Genomic DNA, 22,418 nt, shown 5'->3' with positions numbered 1-22,418 from the left:
GAGCAGTGCCTTGAGAAGCCTGCGTTTCTATCCTTAAATACAGCTGTGGGTCAACAAACAGCTGCTATATGCATAGAGAAAATCAATACATTTAGAGGAGGTAGAAATTAAAGCCATTTGGGCAGGGTGTTGTTGCGGCTGCTGATGCTGTGCAGGCGGTGGGAGGGCTGTGGTGCTCAGCTCCCAAAAGAGAGGTGAAGGGAGGTGCATCCCCCTGCTTTCAGAGCAGTCTGCTCCTCTCCACCCGTGGCAGGAAGCGTGGCACATCTGCACCCCACTGTGCAGCCCGTGGTGAAGGCACCTTGCCTTCCGGTACGTGCCACGGGTGTGTAGGCTTCACACGAGATGTGCCCGGCAGCTCCGGTGATGGGGCACCCCAAAGCTGCTGCCAAAACTGGGGCCACGGCTCTGTGCTGGCTCCTGCACCCAAAATACCCTTCTGGCAAAGGAGCAGCTCCACTAGCTACCAGCAGCTCCAGCTTGCTGGCTCTTTTGAGGCCAGCTATAAAGCTGGTAAACACTTGGACTCGTCTGACAAAACATTCGAGCAGGAGGAAATGGGGTGTGTGCAGAAATACTCCATTACATATTGTAATGGCAGACATTAATTCAATGTTAATAACACTTTGCACTTTTCAATCACATATTCTAAAACCCTTTAGATAGGTGGGGAAGCATTTGGCTGATAATTACTGGGCAGAGCCCAAAGGTGTATTCTTCCCTTAGGCACGAGGAGATGAAGTGACTTGTCAGAGTGGCAGAGCTGGGAAGAGAATCTACATCTACCTATTTCCAGACCTACATTCCCATCTAGTTGCCAGAAAGAGGAGTTAATTTAAATATTACCGTTTGCTGACCTACTTACAACGCTACCATCAAAACTTGGAAGCTGTGATCAAGTATATTCCCCTCAATACTTGGGCTTTTTTAGGATAACGCTATCTTTGAAGTACGCCTTTCAGCTGCATTAAACAGATGGATCATTATTATTTGCTCCACTTTCTTAACAAGTCCCTGTTTGCTGCAGACTTTGGACAGACACTAGCTCAGCCTCCCAGCCCTGAAAAGCACCTTCCCAGTGCAGTGATTGCTCGCTGTGATTATCACCCCATGGCCATCGTCACACCTTGCCCCAGGAGCTGGCAGGACCTAAAGACATGGCGCCTGCGCAGGCAGAGCCAGAAGCTTGTGGCCATGCCTGTACCTGCCCCTGTTGGTCCTCTTCCCCTTGGTTTTCTTCCTAAACAACCTCCTCCTTCCTCAGCCAGCCCATTTTCAGTACTTAGTGGGTCACTCTGTCGCCTTTCATCATCAGCCTTCCTCCCCTTCACCAAAACCCCAAACCCTTTCCTGCTTGCAGACAGGACTACAGCACCATCAAATATCAACAACCACAGCATGCAACGTGAAAGACGAGTTCAAAACACAGTCTCCAGCATCACCCACCACCCATCCTCCTGTGGTTTCTCTGGTCCCAGTGCCCTGCAGCCTGCTGAGCATCCCAGTGCTGGGCAGAGTAAAACCCTGCCGGAGGTTTAAGCCGCTGCACTAGATTAAAAAGCTGATAGTGAACCCTTGAAGTAAGACAGAGGAAATGGTCAGCGCTGTGCCCAGGTCTGAGGGCTGACCAGTGCTTCCTAAGTAGGTCACATCATGTGGAGGGGAAATCACTGTTGTCTGACCTGCTATGGCTGAGCAGCCCAAAGTGCCTCCTCGGGTACCATCACCCCAACCACGCTCCACTCGTCCCACACACTGCCTGCAAAGCCAGGGAGCCACCTACACCTGTGGAAGGGTGAAATCCCAATTTTAATCCCCTGGGTGATTCCACCCTGATGGAAACTCCATCCCTTGAGCTCTGTGTTTCCCTCCCCGGTCACCAGGAGCCGTTAGACATCCTCAGGCTCACCGTAACCTCCCACCATGCAAACTGTTTACAGCCATTTATCGAGGTGCACCAGGTGTGGATGCGGTTACCGGCTCGGAGACTGTTTACCTCATCCTCCTTTCGGCATCACATTGTCACAGACTGTATATGAAAATCAGATAACAATGGTACTTCAGTCACAGCCAGCTCAGCTCTGCACACTCCACTCACACATGCAGCAGAGGACGCGGTGCATGTACAGTCCTCGCAGCAAACCACACAAGAGCTGCTGCAATCAAGTCTCTGCCTTATCTTTGCTGAAGTAAATTACACTGAATTCTTTTTTTTTACCCCTTTTCAAAGCTAATACACAAATGACAGGATGTTGTTGAAGGAAAATATGAGCTTTCATGAGATATTATTATTAGCACATGTGCACCTCTCTGCTGCTTTGATCTTACTGTAGGTTTGTGTTTATTCCTCCTGACTCTGGACCGGCTGAACTCAAACTCGATGTCTGCTCCGATAGAGATCCCGAACAATTAAAGCTGGGTTCGCTAGCCACAACATCGTGGAGCCAGGGCTATGGGACAACTCTAAGGGTGACACTGGGCTGAATACACTCTATGTGTAGTTTTCCCAAAGTCTCTGGGCCGTGACGAGGTGTTTGCTGTGAGCGGAAGGGTGGCAATGTGTGTACTGAACAGTGCCCTTTGATATTTCACATGTAAGTCAGAGCATGTTCAGGTTTTGTTTGCAGCGGAACTGTGCTTCTCCCATTGTTTTCTGAGCTGAAAAAAACCACCACCAGTGTTCAAAAAAGCTGCCTGAAAAGCAGTGTCAAGGATTGACGGCCATCTCAGATGGTCTGTGACCAAAATGCATTTGTATATGTTATTATATATGGGTTTATTAACACCTCTGCTGGCAGCACAGTCAGTGCTGCTGCAGAAGAGTAATTCCCAGGGTGTTTCTGCTTCGGTCATCAGGGGAATCATTTGTGGAGCTCCAATCAATTACAGGTCCACAACCTCCCTGTAGGCAGGGCAGTTGTACAGACAATACTCAGGGCATGTTTTGGTGGTGATGCACAGGAAGAGAAACCTAACTTGGCACTTAGTCCCTGAACTAAAGGTGCAAAGCCAGCAGTGAGAAACAAGCAAGCAGCTTTTCAGTGAACAAATCTGACTCTTATAAATGAAGTCTTGGACACTCCAGTACTTGGCAGGGTTCATTAATACTTGGTGCTATAGGACCAGAGCCCTTCAGCTGTAGAACTAGCTCTAAACAGCCCTTTTTACCAAGATAAACAGAGGGAATGAGTTAAAAGAGAACAAAGTTAGCAGGAATGGGATAGGTGATTCTATCAACTGGCTTCATGCACAATTAGACAGTAATTTCAGACAGCCTGTGTTCAGAGCTCAGCCACGCTCTGACACCTCAACAGGCCACAAAAGGCAGATCTCAGGGATGAAATGCTTTACCTGTAGGAGACTCACGTTTGGAGGGGGGAATCTGGCTGTCCTTCCCTGCATCTGCTGCTGCCCAAGCTCCTTTCCTTTGTCCCCATGGGACAAAAAGAAATACATTAAACATATCCCTGAAAAACAGGGGCACATGGTACTTTTAAACTCCTGCTCAGCTTATTGACCTGAGAATCACCGAATCATGACTGGTTTGTGCTGAAGGGACCTTAAAGATCATCCAGTTCCACCCCCTGCCACAGGCAGGGACCCCTTCCACTGGAGCAGCTTGCTCCAAGCCCCTGTGTCCAACCTGGCCTTGAGCACTGCCAGGGATGGGGCAGCCACAGCTTCTCTGGGCACCCTGTGCCAGCGCCTCAGCACCCTCACAGGGAAGAGCTTCTGCCTAAGAGCTCAGCTCAGTCTCCCCTCGGGCAGGTTCAAGCCATTCCCCTTGGCCTGTCCCTACAGGCCCTTGTCAAAAATCCCCTCTCCAGATTTCCTGTGGCCCCTTTAGGCCCTGGGATCTGCTATAAGGTCTCCCCAGAGCCTTCTCTTCCCCAGGCTGAACAAGAAGCGCCCCACCTGCCATGCTGGTGGCACATGATGGCTCATGCTTATGCAGAGTGATGCCACTGAAGTCGAAGTGAATGCCACCAGGTTTGGAGGTGACACACAGGGCATTGGCATAGTCCCACTGCAACCAGATGCTATTTGTGTTGAAGGGTCATGGGAGGCTGTGTGACAGCAGCATCAGGAGGCTGGGAAAAGCCACGTGAAAATACATCAGCAAACAAGGTACATCAGGAAGAAAAAGATATTCTTAATGTTTTTGTGAAAATTCTGACCTGGGGAAAAATACTACAAACAGGGTGAAAAACATTAACTGAGCCCGAGCAGGTTCTGAGAAACACCCAAGACAAGAAGCTTGCAGAACCCTGACAATTCCCCATCAGCCCTAACGAGTGCGGAAAGGGAATTGGGAACGGCAGCAATCCCAGGAGACAGCGGCTGCCAGTGCTGCTGAGTGATATTTACATCAGTGTCCTGCCAACAATACCATTACTGGATTATCAGGGTGGATTAAGCCTTTAGCCAATTACCCCGACTGGTAAATTGTAGATTGTCTAGACTCCTTCTTGTTCAACAACATGCATGAAGTTTCTCTTTATCGCTACAGCATCACACGATGCTCCTGTGGGATGTAAACCTGCGCTTCCCCGGGAGGTTCAGGTGAGCCCTGCCTGCAGCTCTGCATTGACTTAGCATGGCCCTGTGCACAGACAGAGTTATTTCAGACAGGATTCTCATAAATTCAGAACGACTTCCAAATTTCTTGACTAGGAGATCAAAGAGGCGAGCATTTGCTCCGTGCCATCTGGGGAGCTGCTCAACAGGGCAACGCAGTCTGGGGAAGGGGGAGGAGAAGGGAAAAAAGAAAGTCTTGGAGATTATGCCCTCAAAAACAAGCTCAAATGCCACCCTCACATTAAAAAGCACTGGTTGGCAGTAACAATTAATTTCTTAACTGAAACCCGCCCAACTGTGTCCAAGTGTTTTAATTTGCCTATTGCTACAATATGCAAGGGAGCTGGCAGTAATGGATTTGCAATTAAAACTAAAACTGGCAAAGAAATCGCAAAGCTGGCAAAAGAGCTAATCTGCAAGCCATGATCACAAGATTACACAGTGTTTATGCACATGCTAATTACCCCAGTGCATCGCTGAGAATCACTTGTAGAAGAGAACATTGGGTTTGCGTGATCTAAAGCCCTGGATCTGCACTGCCAGCCCAGCCAGCATCCTACCTACTTCCCACAGCTCCTGTGAGCCAGGAACACAGGGGGAATCACCACGGTCCCTGCGTGGAAGCAGGGAGCGGGGCAAGGGACAGGCATGGTCCCTATGGTGCCATTGCACACTGCAGCAGGGGAGGGATGGCAATCACCTCCCAAGCAGGTAAATGCCAGCGGTCATCAATGGCCATGTCCTCAACTGGAACACAGAGCCCATCGGGGTGTAATTAAAGCCACCCTGAAGAAACTAGCACCCAGTTATTCACCCTATTTACTTTCGTCCTGCTGTCTCCTGCCTCTAAAAATAGTTATTCCAGCAGGTCCCTGGAGATCAGTGGGTTGCAGAGCACATGCACATCAGAGCATACGCTGCGCTGCAGCCACCGAGGGCACCCACTGCCACGAGCATGAAACCTTGACAAATTACCTGCAAAGGGCAGGATGGGGAGAGAAAACAACTTGAAAGTGATCAAACATCCATGCAAATCATTTGTAACAGAAAGTGACAGTGGTCAGGGGCACCGTGAAGAGCAATTCTGAACCACAGGAGAGAATTTCAAGGAGAAAACAGAGTGGAAGAGTAGTCCTAGAATAAAGGGCTGCTGGGAAAAACTGAGATTCTTTAATATATAGAATTAAGGATTGCCAGTATCCTCAGGGAGGAAATGCAAATGGTGTTCAGACCATTTTTTTCCATAAAAATTAGGAAGGAGAAAGAATAGACTTTGAAGTTCAACATGTTAGTAAATGAAAGCAACAGCAAAGGAGACACAAAGAGAAAGCAAGCCCTGGACGCCTAGAATTATGTCTTAAACACTTGGTACTGAAAGACAGAACCTGAGGTGATGAGGCTTCCCTTCATGCCACGCACAGATCCCAGAAAATCTCTAGATTAGAAACTGCCTGAGAAAAAAAGTATTGCACAACAAAGGTGGGATGGAGTACAGCATTCAAATGGGATTCTTCGGGCCTTATTCAGCCAGGCCAGGATGATGAGGCTCGAGGAGCACGTCGATGAAGACGTGGAGCACGTCCCAGGCTGCTCTCAGGTGCACAGAGCAGAGAAAGGATTTTGGGAGTGATCTTTGACTCTATGGAATGGTGGCTGGAGCCAGTGCAGAAGGAGGTGACAGCTTATAGATGTCTATGGAGATGTCAGAAATCCAACAGGCAGCACTATGGGGATTCACAGGTTTGGCTGCACTGACAGGGTTATCATTCCCAACACTCTCATGAAAGCTGGGTGGTTAGTCCAGGCTGCATGGAGGTGTGAAGGACCAGAAGGACACTGTAAGGATGCACAGCAATAGTCACTGTAAGGATGCACAGCAATAGTCACTGTAAGGGTGCACAGCAATAGTCACTGTAAGGATGCACAGCAATAGTCACTGTAAGGGTGCACAGCAATAGTCACTGTAAGGGTGCACAGCAACAGTCACTGTAAGGATGCACAGCAATAGTCACTGTAAGGGTGCACAGCAATAGTCACTGTAAGGGTGCACAGCAATAGTCACTGTAAGGGTGCACAGCAACAGTCACTGTAAGGATGCACAGCAATAGTCACTGTAAGGGTGCACAGCAATAGTCACTGTAAGGGTGCACAGCAATAGTCACTGTAAGGGTGCACAGCAACAGTCACTGTAAGGGTGCACAGCAATAGTCACTGTAAGGGTGCACAGCAACAGTCACTGTAAGGATGCACAGCAATAGTCACTGTAAGGGTGCACAGCAATATTCACTGCTAGGTCTGGCAGAGGGATGGATGGTCTCTGTGGTGACTTCTGAGAAGTATCACAGCCTTGCTTGGTGCTGGTAGCTGGCTGATGGGCAATTTGTATTTGGCTGATGGTCATTCCGACCTGTGTACTCTGGTAAGGCAATTACAGAACAAGTTCAACCCATCATTACTGGTGGCCGTGGAATGCCATGTGTCAGGAAATGGCATCCAACCATCACCAATGCAGATAAGTGCTATGGAGTTAATGAGTGCTACGGAAAGGGTGGTTCAAGGAAGAAGTGCTCCAAAACCTGCACTGGAGATTGATTTATCCATCCCACCTGTAATGCACTGCCAAGTAGTTAATAGTACATCCAGCTGCTGGGGTAACTGAGTGAATTCAGGAGGCCATGGCATAATGGAGACAAAACACCGTGATAAAGAGGAGATGATAGAACATTGGGTTCTTCAGACTATAAACTCTATGCTTCCTCCTTGCTCTGAGATGTGCAGACTCTATGAATTTAAAGAATATAACACAACCATGTCATTTTTTCTTGGGTATTTTTCTTTTTTTTTTTTTTTGGTGTGTTGGGACTTTTTTTTTTTTCCTTAAATTTGGGAGAAATCTGGAAGAAATTTCTTCTTATATCCAGAGGTTCATCTGACTTCCCTGTACTTGTTAGCCAGCACCTAAGCCAGGCTCTGCTGGTGGGGTCTGCCCTTCTGCCTTGCACAAGGAAAGCCCCAGATACAAACTGTTGCCTATTTAAAGTCATCTACAAACCAGTTTAATAAAAGCTGACTGCATCTGCTTCCATGTTATTAGTTCTGCCCCAAAACTCTGTTCCTGGCAACACAATGTTCCACGCTAATGAGCCAAATCTTCCCCTCCCATGGCAGTACTCCTAAACCTCCACACCATTCAGTTCACAAAGTTACCACCCTGTTTTCCCCTCGGGGGAGGGAAGGATTGCAGCTGCAGAGGGGGTTCTTCAAATAATATGAAGGCCAAAGATCTGTGGGAAAATCTGCTCTCAGACAAATAGCACTTGGGGGCATCTGCAGAGAGAACCAGCCCCTCTTTACTTCTGTCTGGGTCCCACGTCCTTCTGGCAGCAGAGTTTTTTATGAACCAAGCTGCCATTAATCCCCTGCCAGTTCCTACACCCTACCATCCTCTGTGGGTAGACAGCACAGAGTGGGAGATAATGCTGCAGGGAAGTGGTATTTACTTCAGCTGGATTTTGTGGCTTCATGGGAGATTTTCTACTTGGGGCAGTTATTTCTCACCCGCTCCTGCTACAGGAAGGAGGGATTTGGTGCAGAATACGACAACTTTTCTCAGCTCCTTTTCCAGTGTATTTTCACCCATTCTTCCCACTTTCCTCCCTGCAGCACTGAGCACAAGATCAATGGTGATGTGAGGTTATCACACTGCAGTGATGCTGCTCAGATTAAAGAGACATCAGATAACTTTCATTACCTAACTGAAACTCCCTGCTAGACCTTTATAGAGACATGGTAATGCCTAAGAAGCTGGAGGACTCTGCTGCCTGGCAGACACCCCAAGGCACCCCAGCTCTCCCTCCCCACTGCCCCTGTGACTGGGATGCAGAAAGAGATGAACAGGATGCCTGGAATGAAGAGATTCAGAGAGAGATGGGATGCAGAGAGAGTGGCATAGGATGCCTGGGATGCAGAGATTCAGAGAGGGATGGGATACAGAGAGAGCGGCACAGGATGCCTGGGATGCAGAGATTCAGAGAGGGATGGGATGCAGAGAATTGCACAGGATGCCTGGGATTCAGAGCTGCAAGGGCATGAGGCAGAGCCCCAGCCACCATGAACACATGTGGTTTTGGCCTCCACACGCTCACACCTGGAGCCTCCAGTAAGGAAAACTTTAGGCTTAGAAGTTGACACGGGCACAATTGATGGCTTTAATATCTCACAAATGAATGCACTCGCAAAACAGCCTTCCCTACCCCATTGTGCCGAGTTTCCTCATGCTTCTGAAAGTTGGACTGAACTCATCTGACCGCCTCCTCTAATGCTTTCTGATATAAACCTTTCTGCACCACATGCGACAGCAGCATCTCCCTGGAAAAGATTCCGTTTGCTTCAGACTTTGCCTCAAGCCATTAACTGACAAACTGGCAGCTAACTACTGTTAACAAATGATTTCCTAGAGATTACTGTTTAAGTAAAAAAGGTTCCAAGATAAATAGACTCATTCTTCATGACAAGGAATCTGAATTACGCATCCAGGGGTTTGGTACATGTGTCCAAAAACTCTGCCGTGCAGTCCTGGAGGTTGTTCTCATCAGCATGTTACAAGTGGGTAAATAAGAAATGACATTTTGTCCTCGGATTAATAGCACTGATTTGTGCAGCATGTGGATTTGGACCATCCAAGGCTCATTCCCACCCAGCTAATGCCACTCTATGAAACTACCATTCAGGCTGAGAAGGCAACTTGCTTTTAAAGAGAGAAAAGATGCCAATTGCCTTGAAGGAGCTGTGGTCCTGGGACCACCTGCAACTTGCTAAAACATGATGAAACTGCAATTTGTTTAATATCTTGAAGTAAATGGTCTACAGGCAGCACAGCTTACTTTTTTTGGCTAGTCCTTCTCTGATCACCTCTGAAACATCCCCTCTCGCAGCAGCCTGGGTTAGATTTGATGGGTCTTTTATCCAGTATCAACGTGGCTTTCATAGAATTCCAGACTGGTTTGGGTTGGAAGGGATCTTAAAGCTCATCCAGTTCCAATCCCCTGCCATGGGCCTGGACACCTTCCACCAGACCAGGTTTTCCTGCAGTGCTCTCTATACAGCGCTTACACATGAAATGATAAAGCTCCAAAATGCTCCTAAGGGAAACTGAGTCACGGTAAAACAAGCTCCTGCAGGACTGGGAGCAGGAGCTGGGATCAAACCGCGCTTCCTCCGCTGCAGCCCCGCACGGCAGTTACAAGACTATCCAGTTCCTCTGCTGTAAAACTTGGTACCCTGCCTCACTTCTTACCTGATTTTGAGAACATCCTGTGTTAACACATAAACAAGTGGTGCTGCTCGTGTTTGTGTATTTGGCTATTGACATGAGTCTGACAGGGCACCTGGAATCGCTCGGCTTCATATCAAACCAACTCCCTGGGGAGCAGACAGGAGAGAGGCAGCTCCCACCCACAGCAAACACCAATGTTCCCGCCCGGAGCCAGGCATGGCACTGCTTTTAGAAGAGAAGTTGGATGAAGAGTGATGTTTTTGGATACAGGAGCTGATCTTTCAGGCATTTATATGCAGATCCATGTACTAGATCAGTAGAAATACTGTAATTTTAAAGCATTCTCTTTGGCCAAGTTTAAATCTATGCATGCAGTTATATGCTGTTTCAGAAATGCCAATAACCAAGCAACTGGCACTGACAGATGAGGTAATTTTCTGTCCTCAAGCGTAGAAATGAGGTTTTTTTCTACAACAACCCTTGTGCTCAAGTGCTGTCAGAAGTCCCAGCCAGCACACATTTGGTGTTTGTACCTGAATTCTGCTCCCAACAGGAAAAACAGAGTTCACCACAATAGTAAAAAACTCGCATTGCCAGATATATCCCTGGTTTCGGCTATCAAATTAACTAAGAAAAAAACACAAAAGGGCTTAGGCATGATGTTAACTACAAGCCAGAAACATCAAAAGCTTTTTAGCTATTTCTAAACACCAGTATCTGTTATATTGTACAGAGCATGAATTCCAACATGAGCCAAAATGTCTAAGCACTTGGTTGGAAATCTATCCTTACATCACTGCTGACTGTGTGTGGAAACGAATGCACTTACTCTATGAGGTTTAGATAAAATCACTGCCCTATCAACGTGTTCCCATGTCCCCTGGTCCAGCTGTTTTTACAGTGCTATACTAGCCAACAGCAAGCACACTGCTGTCAGGTCACTTTACAGCATTTGATCCTTCAAAGTCAGTAACATCCTTCAAGGATTCAACTGATCCATCTAAAAACTTGAAGCCTGTTTCCACTGCAAAAGGGACAGACCTGGACGAGGGACAAGAGCTGCCCCTAAGTTAAAACAACTCAGAGAACAACTGCAGTCTCACAGTAAATCACTCTGAGTTGCACTGCTTGAAGAGCTTGCGTCCTGCCCCATTACAACCACAGCTCCATCTGATTTGAATGAAACTTCAGACTTCAGGATGTTCATGCCAGCTATTTAAGCAGCAATGTCATTTCTTCAGCACCCGATTACTGCATTCGCTACCGCCACAGATTTTGTTCCAGTTCCAAAAGCAAACTTATTTTGAGGAAATAGACTGTTTCCAACTGGCTTTTGAGGGACCACACACTTAAAACCCTGGCCAGGCTTAAACTTTCAGCCATCCTCGTGTTTGAGGCTGTGCAAATCCAGCATCCCCATCTCTACTTACAAAAGAAACATATTAATGAGATCAGAACTGAAGATTCAAACATTCTTTACAGAAAACTATCCCTATAGTTATGATTTCAAACAAGTAACCAGCTAAACCTGAAACAACAGCAAGAAAATCAAACCTGATGAGCTCTTCAAAAAGATCTCGAGCGATATCAGTTGGCAGGACTCTGTTGCCTATCCCAGAGCTACAGCAGTTTATCCCAGCCAAAGCCCAAAGCCAGGAGGCTGCATCCTTTCATATTGCCAAACAAAAGCCAAGTTCTGATCGCTGGGATGAGGAAAAACTTTTCTTGTTGGGGATACATTGCTGCATAATTACTGCAGATTTCATTTACTACTACAGCAGCTCAAAGGCTGGGTAGATGTGGCAGCTCCTCATGCTACCTGAAGCTCTAGGTTTACATTTTGTCAGTTATCCCTCCAAAATACAGGGATGTGTGTGTCTATTGAAGGAAAAGAAAGTATTATATATAGGAGACAGGAAAATACAACTGATCCTGTCAAACTGACAGCGAAGAAAGAGTTTCATGTAAAATTAAACAAAATAAAAATGATTTACCCATTTTCTCAATAAAATCTGAGTTAGAAACATGGGGATAAGAGCGCAAGGGAACACCCCTGAGCAGGGGACTATTCCTGGGACTAGAACGTGGAAAGTTCCATAAAGCACAAATGTTGCTAAGAATATTCGAAAGTCAAAGTGTTCTGTGGGTGTGCATGCACGGGGATGTCAACACAACTATTTCATGATCACCGAAATTGCTACTAGCCTGCATCCTCTCCGAGTGGCTATTTTTAGGACCCGGCCTTTCATGTGGTATAATGATGTGGATTTTACAAGAGCATTTATAATGTGTTTCATATGGTGCAGAGTCCTGGAGAAATCGCTTTATATCAGGGAAAGTCAAACAAAAAGGTTTGGGTGGCTTTGTTCCTTTAGTTTTTATCTTCTATTATTCTGCTTCGGATCTGGGGTTCATGCACATACCTGAATTTTGACATCACTTGGTATCCCAAAGGAATGCTAAGCACAGAGAGATGCGATCCCCCAAAACCTCACCTGGATTTCTGACTCCACATATTCCTTTGGACAGCTGGATTTCAAAGCTGGCAATGCCCCACTCTAAGTTATAGCTGGAAGCCAAAGCTCAAAGGCCAAACCTCGACCTCGGCTATGCTGGTGTCAGGGGTTGTGTGCTGCCTCCCACATTATTTGCCCTTTCTTTTTTAGGACAGAGTTGCACAAAGCAAGGTCTGTGGATGATGGTGACTCCTCCTCGCTATCTCTGCTTCCACACCAGTAACTCCAGGCAGCAGCATGTAACGAGACCCAACTCATCAGCCTCTCCACACTAAGAACAACACTTTTTCATGTGGTAGATCTTAGGATGGTTTATTTCCTAAACACGAAAGCAGTCTCCGCAGTGCCACCTCCTCAGTGTCGGAATAAAAATTCCACATTCCCGAGCCTTCCTGAGCATCCTGCTGGGAATAGCATCCTACCAGCCCTCCTTCCACCGCGTGTTTATCACTGCAATCCCCTCATGCTGAGTCAAGCAGACTTTTGTGATCTTGGGCTTTCACATTTTACTTTTGTGTTAAGTCCCATCAGAGGAGAACCTCTGTTTACACTCATGTCTGCTGTTCCTTGGAGCAAACCACAGCAGAACACAAATTCAATATAGAGCAGACAAGCTGAATCACTTAAAAAAGCAGCTTTTTTTGGTCAGTCCATGATTACTGCGTAGCTCTTCAAGGAAGACGTGTACTTTGTATATTATAGTTCCAGATTCTCAATGGAACAAAGGAGACACTGTTGAGATGTTTTTTTGCCTATCATTTAATCAAATGTAAAGTTGTTATAACCAGAGGGGAAAAGTGCTCCAGATTCTAGGATCCAGCTTTACTTTGGTTTCAAAAACTTACCACAGCATTGTTGAGTTTATTGTTTTCTTTAACAAAATACTAATTTTGGGACCCCATGAAACACAATGAACCAGATTCTTCTCCTTGCAGCTGAGCTGTCTTTAGCACAGAAGCGGTGGCTGGGAGAGGAGCAGTGGTTTAAAACCACTTTGGTGACCTCTTGCCCAGCACCTCCAGCCAGCAGGATCCTCTGGGCGGGTACCATTAACTCTGCCATCTTTTGCCAACCCTCCTCATCCTCAGTATTGTCCAACTGTCTCACTTTCTCCATGAAACCACTTCACAGAGGCACTGGTGGTGAAATAGTCCTTCATAACTTTGGGAATGGTCATAAAATATAAAGACCTAAAGGCAAAAAATCACAGATCCCACGGGACAAAGCAGGGGTAACTTGCTCCATAAGGAGGTGAAGGTGAGAGCTCTTTGTCCAAGATCACTGGGAGGTGACCAAGAAAAGGATCCTGCTGTAATCAAGAGTCAGAAGCACATGATGTTGCAATCACTTCCTTAAAGACATGAAGTAGGTGGGTTTGTGAGCCAGCAGCATGTGCTGAATGGGCTGTCCTGAGGTGAGAACGAAGACTTGATACTCACAGAGGGTTTGGCACAGACTTGCAGGTTCCCAGAGCAAATCCTCATCCACAGCATGGAACACTCACCCTGCCTGGGGCTGGAGGGAGCTGTGCCCTCCTGGACAGACCACTGGACAAGCCAGCAGACAGAGCAGCCGTTCGGGCTTTACTGATTCAGCTGGATTAAAACTGGAAACTCGGAAAGGAACAGCTCTGTATCCTGTTACCAATCCTCTGAGTCACCCATCCTCCTACCAAACCTTTGTTTCATCCTCCAGACACACAGACTAATAAGCAAGTATCATGTTATAGAGAGATTTGGAAGAATAGCACATGAAAGGGTCTGTGGGGAGGGGGGACTCACAGGTCCCAGCTTGGCACTACCTGCGATTTGGTCAGGCTGAGTTTTCCCTGCTGCAATGTCTCTGCAAAGAGCTCAGGAAGCAACTTGCACATCCTCTCCTACTTCTGTGCCCTCCACCCACCACTGGTAAATGATGAGGTAAGAGCATATATACATCAGGCTGGGAGAGATGCTGATGTAAGCCATCTCCTGGCACTCAGAGCAGTGAGCTGGAGCAGCAAAGGCATGGGAAACCAAGGAAGTGCACAGCAAAGGAGAGGTGTTACATGATGGCGCAGACAGCCCAAAGCCTTGGAGAGGTGGGATGGAGATAAGTTCCTGCAGCAACAATGACCTCTGCAAGAGGACGTCTGGCATCTAGTCCCTCTTCAAATCAATACAACAGCCAGGAGGAGACAATCCTTAAGGATTTCTTCGATTCACACATAGTGGAGGAGATTTTAGTAACTTAATGGTAGCACGTGCAAACCTGCCCTGTCTAGCACAGCCTCCTGTGAGCATACATGAGGTCTTTACTTCACCTTCCCTATGGTGAAATAGCGAGGGGCTCAAAGGCAAACCTGTGTGAAACCACTCTGTGATTCTATGAACTGTGGATGTGACATTAATAGCAATCTGTAGATGTTTCCCCCAAACTGCAAAGTTTCTCAGCACTTCACTGTGCTCTACCAATAACCATCATGCCTTGTACATGCAGACACACAGAGTCTGGACCAGACTGCAATCTCAGGCGTGCAGTTCACACCACCTGTATCCTGAAAACCTGCTTCACTTGCAGATCATGCTACAGATAGAGAGGGATTCAGCCTGTGATTAGGATCTGGCCTTTCGCAGATGATCTGTGAGAGCAGTCAAGAGAGTCATCTCCACAGAGTCTACAATGGCTGTTTAGTCACAGGAACACGCGTGGTTGCTTGAACGGGTACATTGGAACAGCAAACGCCCGCACTCCCTTCTCCTGGTTGAAGCACATGCCATGTGCTGCTCAACCCCAAATCACTTTGTACTTCACAGTTACAACTTCAAACGTATTAATCATTAACATGGAGGAGCTTTGGGAGCTTGGGCTGATGTGAGGGTTTTGCTATTCTCTCCAAATTCTCAACCAGTTGAGCTAATAGCACTTCACAAACAGCAACAGTTGTTGGAAGCCTGCAGGAACGGTGCTTGTGCCATACACATCCCATAGCAACTCCCCACTGACAAAGCATCCCATGCCTGGGAAGCCAGTTCCAGGGTAGTACTGTGAAGGAATCCCAGTGGGAGAGCAGATATTGTTGAACTGTCTGAATCACGTGCACACTCATTCACATGCACAGATTTACATAAAACTTGGGTTTTTGCTTCCCTGTGACATTTCTCCTTCTCTTTTTTGCCTTCCCAACCATTTTAAAAATAAGGTTCTATTAGACCACACACAGGCAGTGCTGTATCATGTCACTGCTTCTTAAGCAGAACTCTCTAATTTATTTCAAAGGGAAGTTCTGCTTCAAAATTGAGGGTGTGATATGAACTGAGAAATTAACACAAGAATTTTCCTTGGGGGGGAACCAAGGCTGAATCAGACATGCAATAAATGACCTCGGAAGCCCTGTGCCTTGGTACATCCACCTATCCCCCATCATGCTTTAATAGAAAAAAGTTATTTTCACCATTACCCTATTTCAAGTAGGTAGAAGAGCTGGAATTAGTGGATTCACTCTGGTCGGGAGGGAACAAGTTACTCATCTGTGTGTCTGCCAGGACATCCATCCATCAGCAGGCACCACACTTCAAACGTTTTCTGCTGGGAATATAATAATCTATGGGGAGAGAGCACTGTCCCAGTGAGGTCCCATAGCACAAGCCCCATGCCAGCGAACCTGGCTGGGATGCTGTAGGCACTGCTGGGAATGCACAGACCTACCGGTGGCTTGCAGCTGCCCTCCCTCCATGCACCACATCTGGAGAGGGATGCAGCAGCCCTCTCATGCACAGCAACAAATCCCTATCACATGGCGGCTCCAGGGAGTTTTCCCACTGGTTTCAACAGGATCCGAACTCAGCACAAGAAAAAGCACCACTAAACATTGCCCTGACAGTGCAAGCTGGGACAGAAAGAAAGACCTCCGCTCAGAAGCAGCTGAGCTGCAGATTTCCTTCCACCAACTGCTGCGGGGGCAACAGCCTCCTCCTGCAAAGGGATGGAGCAGCACCACGTCCCAGAGCTCAGCTGCTTCTGTCCAGTGAAGGGCAGCAGGAGGATTTCAGCTCCATGCTTTGACCTCACTTCAGACATGTGGGATCTGTGGCCCCAGGCCAGCAGTAACTGCACTTTCATCTTGTGCTGCCCAAGGGGACATTTCAAACCCTCTGAGCAGGAACCAAGCTCACGGAGCTCACTGGACCACAGGGACCAGGCTCTGAACACTGGAACCTGCAGCCTCATTTGGGGACTTGAGATGTGGAGAGCCTGGGAAGGTACCACCACCCTTCTGCTCCTGCATCAGCTCTGGTTAGACAACTTCATAATTAAGAAAATGAGGTAGTGTCTGTTTTCCAAAGAAACTGAAGCTCTTGGATCTCTTTTCTCACACAGACAGTAAGTCCAGTGCCTCAACTTTATATATAGAACCTCTGAATTCTGCCTGCACACACCTCACACAACAGAGGTGCACAGAAGGTGTGAAGAGCTCCCCCGGGAGCTCTGCCATCGACTGGAGCGGAGAGAGCTTGTGCCCTACATACGGGGCAGCACGGCTCATTCGCCTCTTTTATAAACCTATTTACAGAAGGAACTTAAAGGAACTTGTAAGTGCTCCTTCTACCATTTAACTACCACATGGTACAAGATATAACAATGTTCAGAAAAACCCCTCGGGTCTAAACTCAATTATATAACTGTAGCAAGAAAAATATTTTAATCTGATCAAAGTGTTAACATGTTTGACCATGTCTGACCTCTAATGTTTGTAACCACCTAAAAGGCTGATGTTCTCACTAAGGATGTACCTTAATTTGATTTAAAGTCATTTGTACTATTTAAAAAAAGGATATAGTTTTATGATTTTTTATTTCAGTTAGAAAAACAGTTCCTCAGCTTGTCAGTATTCTTTGTAAGTTTCTTGCAGATTTTTAACTGGTAAATCCTACATATTCCACTTGAGGAAAAGCTGGACTTTGCAAGTCAGGAGAGCCAAAGCAGAGCCACAACCAACCACATACGCGAGACTGAAGCGACGGGTAAGAAACGGTTCTCCCAGTGCCTTGCAAGGTTCTGAGGTTTCAGATGCATGCACAGGCTCCTTCTTCACTCCCAGCCCTCCCTTCCCATTCTGATAGCTTCACTGCCAGGCTGGGCCACTTGTGCATGCTCAAACAGCATCACTACAGCTGAATTACCCTAAATTCATGTTTGCCACCTGGAGCAAAGGTGGCCACTGAGCCCAATGCCCAGGATCTGCCCACTGCAGGGTGGCTCCTGCCACATCCTGCTGCTCGCTGGAGACATCAACTGGGCTTGGCCTTGCTGCTGCTGTTAGGTACCCAGACATGTCCAGTGCATCACTTCAGAGCAAGATCATGGAATCACAGGCTGGAACCTTAAAACTCATCTGACTCCAGCCCCCTGCCACGGGAAGGGACACCTTCTACTAGAGCAGGCTGCTCCAAGCCCCTGTGTCCAACCTGGCCTTGAACGCTGCCAGGGATGGGGCAGCCACAGTTTCTCTGGGCACCCTGTGCCAGCGCCTCAGCACCCTCACAGGGAAGAGCTTCTGCCTAAGAGCTCAGCTCAGTCTCCCCTCGGGCAGGTTCAAGCCATTCCCCTTGGCCTGTCCCTATAGGCCTTTGTCCCAAGCCCCTCTCCAGGTTTCCTGCAGCCCCTTTAGGCACTGGAGCTGCTCTAAGGTCTCCCCTTCAGGAGCCTTCTCTTCTCCAGCTGAACCAGCCCAGCTCTCTCAGCCTGGCTCCAGAGCAGAGCTGCTCCAGCCCTCGCAGCATCTCCGTGGCCTCCTCTGGACTCGCTCCAACAGCTCCATGTCCCTCTTGTATTGGGGGCCTCAGAGCCGGACACAGGACTGCAGGGGGGTATCTCACAGCACGTAAATAATACAAGTGAGTGTGTTTTGGTAAAAAGAGGCAATTTGGGCTGGTGAGATGTGGGGAGCCCAGCAGGATGCTGGGGTGAGCAGAGGAACAGTTAGCAGGCCATAACCACCTCAGGGAAACAAAACAAAAGTGATGCTGCTGAGAAAGTAAGAAGGAAAAAGAGGAAAGCAGCACACTGGTAACACTGGCAGCAACACACCCACCCAGGCTGGCTCCAGCACCACTCACAGCGCCCAGCTGTGTTCTGGAGGGAGCCCACAGAGCAGAACTGTGGTTTTACAGTGAGTCGCAGAGTGGGGTTCAGCCTGCAGCCCGGCGCTGGCTGCCCTTCATCTACAGCCATGTATTCTGTTTTTCAATCAGGTAAATGTAAAGCCCTGGCAGTTTGCCAAAGTACCCCTGGGTTAATTCATTTAATTTTTAGTTTTGGAAGGTTCTGAACTTCATCCTGGCTGCAAACAGCCGTTTCCAGGAAGCATCATTAACCAACATACAATCTCCACTATCAAGCACACCCATGAGTGTGGTACATAATGCCATTCACTCACACAACACACAACCCTCCTCTCCGACTCTGCTTTTGCTAAAGTGTTAATTAAATACACTTCTATGGATGGTGAAGTATCTGCAATCTTCGGTCACAGATCTGACCTCCTCAGTTACTGGAAACAGCCACCAGATTATAGCCCACAATTCATCCAATATACACAGTAGCAATAAATCTATATGAAAGCAATACACAATTTACTATGATAACCCTTGCATAGTCAATATAAATACAGGACAAAATTGCCCAGCTATTCCAATACTGGAATAGCTATTATACCAAGTAAAAAAAACCACAAGACCAGCCTTTATCTGAGGAAGAATCTTCCCATGTCTGTTAGGTTGCGAGTTAAAAATCTGCTAAATCAAATCAGTTTCTTAAGGCACGCAACAAACCACTACAGGATCAGAATGGGCCTCAATGAAGCTGACTGGGACAGGACATGATTCCCATGGCTCCCAAGGGGATGGAATCATTCCCTCTCTGCTACTTCATTTACCCCCTTTGAGTTCTGCACCATCTATTTACTCGTGCTCAGACAGGAACTACTTGGGTTTTTATTACATTATCAAGAGGAAAAGCGATTCACAAGCCACAATCTTCTTTTAACCCTAATTGCTAATAAATAGACTATTGCACTTCGTGGCCCATCTAGTAAAGGTTTAAGATTAAAAGAAATATTCCACTACAAGAAAGAGTTGCTGTGCTAATGTAACTCTGAACTTACCCAGATTCTATACTAGGGAGCAAACTAAATACGTTTAAACAAGACAAATTCAATAGACTTAAACATTTACCAGGAAGAGAGCATCTTAATATTTTAGGAGGGTGAGGGGGATACCTGGTACCTGAATGAAGGGACACAAAGGTGGGAAGCAACAGGAGAAATGCTTATTGGGATTACAACAATGTACCCTGGCCCTGTCTTGCATACGCATCTTTCCTTGCTGCAAAGCAAAGGAAGACTCCAAAATTTAGGGACAGATCCTCAAAACTGACCTCAGCGAAGTTCCAGCAGTCTGCAGGCAGGGGAATCTGTGCCCCCAAGAAAGGCTGTGCTGAGGTTGGGGCAGGCTCATGGAAGGACCCATCTCCTGCGACCCAGGCCAGCAGTGTCAGCCTGCAGGGCACAGCAGCGATTCCCACAAACAATATTTCATCTCACTCTTGAGTTGCACACACCACAATCCATGCCTTTTTCATAGCACCAGTTTAACATCCTACCCCTCCAGCCAACAAATGACTGAAGTTAAGCACAATGTTATGTATTTTTTTCCAACCTTATCCCTTTAAAAGTGAAAAACTAAACCCGAAATAAACCAACTGATGTTCTGTTCTCATTTACTGACTGCAAACAGAATCGTGTCTGAAATGAATGCAGCAATGACGGCTCCTCAGGAGCAACACGAGCACCAACTGACTGCGGCAACGTTGTGACATGATTTTCTGGAGTTCTGATAGAGATGGCGATGGGAAAAGACAGTTTTTGCAGAGAAGCCTTTAATTCAACTATTCAGACAGCAAAACTTATCAGCATGAGAATATAGGGAGTTACTAAAGCTGATTTGACCCAAGAGGGAAAAAACTTCATAGAAAGAAGACAGGAACAGTCCTCCAGCAGCACAAAGCCTTTTCCTAAATACCTCTATTGCCATTTTAGAAGCACAAGATCCACTCTCTGGACCATCATCCACAACAGAGCCCTAACTAAAGCAGGCCAAACCCTGGCCATCTCACAAGCAGATACATCAAACTGAAGTCGAGCTGCGGGACATATCCCTGAACACAAACACCAGAAGCTGTTCTCCTCCAAAGTCAGTGACCCAGAAAAAGGAAGGGGCATTCTTACATCAGTTTTTGGTTTGATTGTAAAGGCAAACCTAGAGGATGGAAAAGAAGCTCCTCCAGCAAGTTCAGAGTGAGGCAGGCGCTTGCTGCCAAGCATCTCTCCCCCTTCCCATTCTTTCTCCCATTTAGACAGAGCAGAGCTCAGGCATTTTAGGAACCAGGCTGCAATGTGTCTGGCAAAACAGCCTGCACGATACCTGCAACACACTGCAGCAGGGTGAGAGAGGCCACGAAACTTCTCCATAAGGAGAGGATGAACTCACCAGCGGTGACATGGATCCATTCGGCAGATACGGATCTGAGAGCATGAGGAAGGGGTAGCCAGAATACGCAGATCCTTTATACATCCCTGGGTCCTGATGTTTCATACCTGTTCAAATTAAAGTTCCCCATCAAAACTCACTTTATGACAGGTGATTCCTCTGTATGTCGGGGCCCACCATAAAGGTTACAGTGAGGTTTGGGGGAGTCTTTTTGCTCTGTATCCTTTGGAAAGGGTGTTTGGAGGGGTGCTGGGGTCCCATAGGGGTGCATTGGGAGGCCTCACTGCTGACAGGCGCAGCATTCCCATGAGGGCCATGGCGGCCAGGCCGGCATCCCTCACCCCGGGGTAGTGAGGTCGGGGAGCCGGGGGAGTTCACCCACGGGGGGGACGGCGAGCACTCGGATGTGGGACACACACACACACACACACACACATAGAGAAGGGGGATCGCTGCGACTAACCATCATCCATGTGGTCAGGCAGCTTCTCCTGGTAAGCCCTCTGCGGATCCTGCACCCTCCTGACGGCCTGCACAGGGAGAGACAAGGACGGGCATTGCGGGGCGGCGGGCAAAGGGGCGCGGGGCGGGAAGGGCGGGAGCGTGAGGGAGGGGAGGGGGGGCCCCGGTTTACCTCAGGGTCGGCGGCTGCGGCGGCGGCCGGGCTGCCGGTCCCCTCGGACTCGTTCACCAGCGAGGACTTGAGGTCGGCCAAGTCGCGCTCCGTGAAGGCGTTCTCGGGGATCTTCTCCTCCTGCTCGCCCTCGTCCTTGAAGGCCAGCATCTCGTCCGTGGCCCCCAGGTCGTCCCCGCCGCCGCTGCCCAGCTGCGGCATTTTCCTCCCGCCGCTCCCTCACGGGCCGCGCAGCAACTTTCGCGGCGAGTATTGTTCTCCGGCGCCCGATCGAGCCCTTCGCAGTTATGAGGTGTTTTTTTTTCCCCCCTGCTCCCTCAATCTCTCTTTTTTACAATCTTCAAATAATAAAAAAAAAAATCGCTCTCTTCAAATTTTTCTTTATAAAGTTTTTTTTTCCTCCTTTCCAACTTTTAAACTTTTTTTTCCCTTTAATTCCCCCCTTCCAAACTCCCTTTCAAAGCCTTTCTTTGAAAAAATAAGATAATACTATGATTGTTTTTCCTTCTTAAAGCTTCCCCCCCTCCTTCCTTTCCCTCCCTTCCCCGGCGGCCCGCGGGGGCTCGGCAGGCTGCGGGCGGGCGTCGTGGGATGCCGGGCTGGGCTGGACCGGACCGGTCCCCCCCCTTCTCCGTGCCGCCGCCCCCCCACGCCGCCGCCGCCGCCGCCCCGGCCCCTCCGAGCCCCGGAAAGTTGCCCTGTGAGCAGCGGGCGCCGGCGGCACCGGAGGCACGGAGCGGCCGGTGGCTGTGTGCGAGCGCGGCGGCGCGGCGGGCGAGAGCTGCCGGCATCAAAGCGGCCGCCGGGTGATTGGCAGCGGCGGGGAGGGGCCGGGGGCGGGCACACACGCACATGAACACACACACACATGAACACACACACACACA

At 48.1% G+C, this 22,418-nt stretch overlaps 2 protein-coding genes across 8 annotated transcripts in view; both read right to left on the bottom strand.

The window, feature by feature from the left end:
• The window catches only part of TCF7 (transcription factor 7), a 62,891-nt gene extending 40,815 nt beyond the window's left edge, over window positions 1–22,076 (bottom strand). For 5 of the 7 annotated variants that reach the window (XM_061352003.1, XM_061352004.1, XM_061352007.1 and 2 more), the window contains exons 1-3: window positions 21,532–22,076; window positions 21,361–21,427; window positions 20,898–21,004 (exon numbers count right to left, since the gene is read on the bottom strand). In XM_061352003.1, the coding sequence (XP_061207987.1) occupies window positions 20,898–21,004; window positions 21,361–21,427; window positions 21,532–21,732 (375 nt within the window). In that variant the 5' untranslated portion in view covers window positions 21,733–22,076. The remainder of the gene's footprint in view (window positions 1–20,897; window positions 21,005–21,360; window positions 21,428–21,531) is intronic. The other 2 variants (XM_061352006.1, XM_061352009.1) reach the window with 1 other exon arrangement.
• The window catches only part of JADE2 (jade family PHD finger 2), a 444,935-nt gene that overhangs the window by 235,456 nt on the left and 187,061 nt on the right, over window positions 1–22,418 (bottom strand). The window lies entirely within an intron of this gene.

Source organism: Neopsephotus bourkii, unplaced genomic scaffold, assembly GCF_033783945.1.
Source record: "Neopsephotus bourkii isolate Nb327-2 ecotype Australia unplaced genomic scaffold, CSIRO-AGI_Nbou_v1 NB_620, whole genome shotgun sequence".
In the NCBI taxonomy this organism is placed as follows: domain Eukaryota; kingdom Metazoa; phylum Chordata; class Aves; order Psittaciformes; family Psittacidae; genus Neopsephotus; species Neopsephotus bourkii.
Note: the sequence above shows the minus strand (reverse complement) of the source record. Positions and strands in the feature narration are given on the sequence as shown.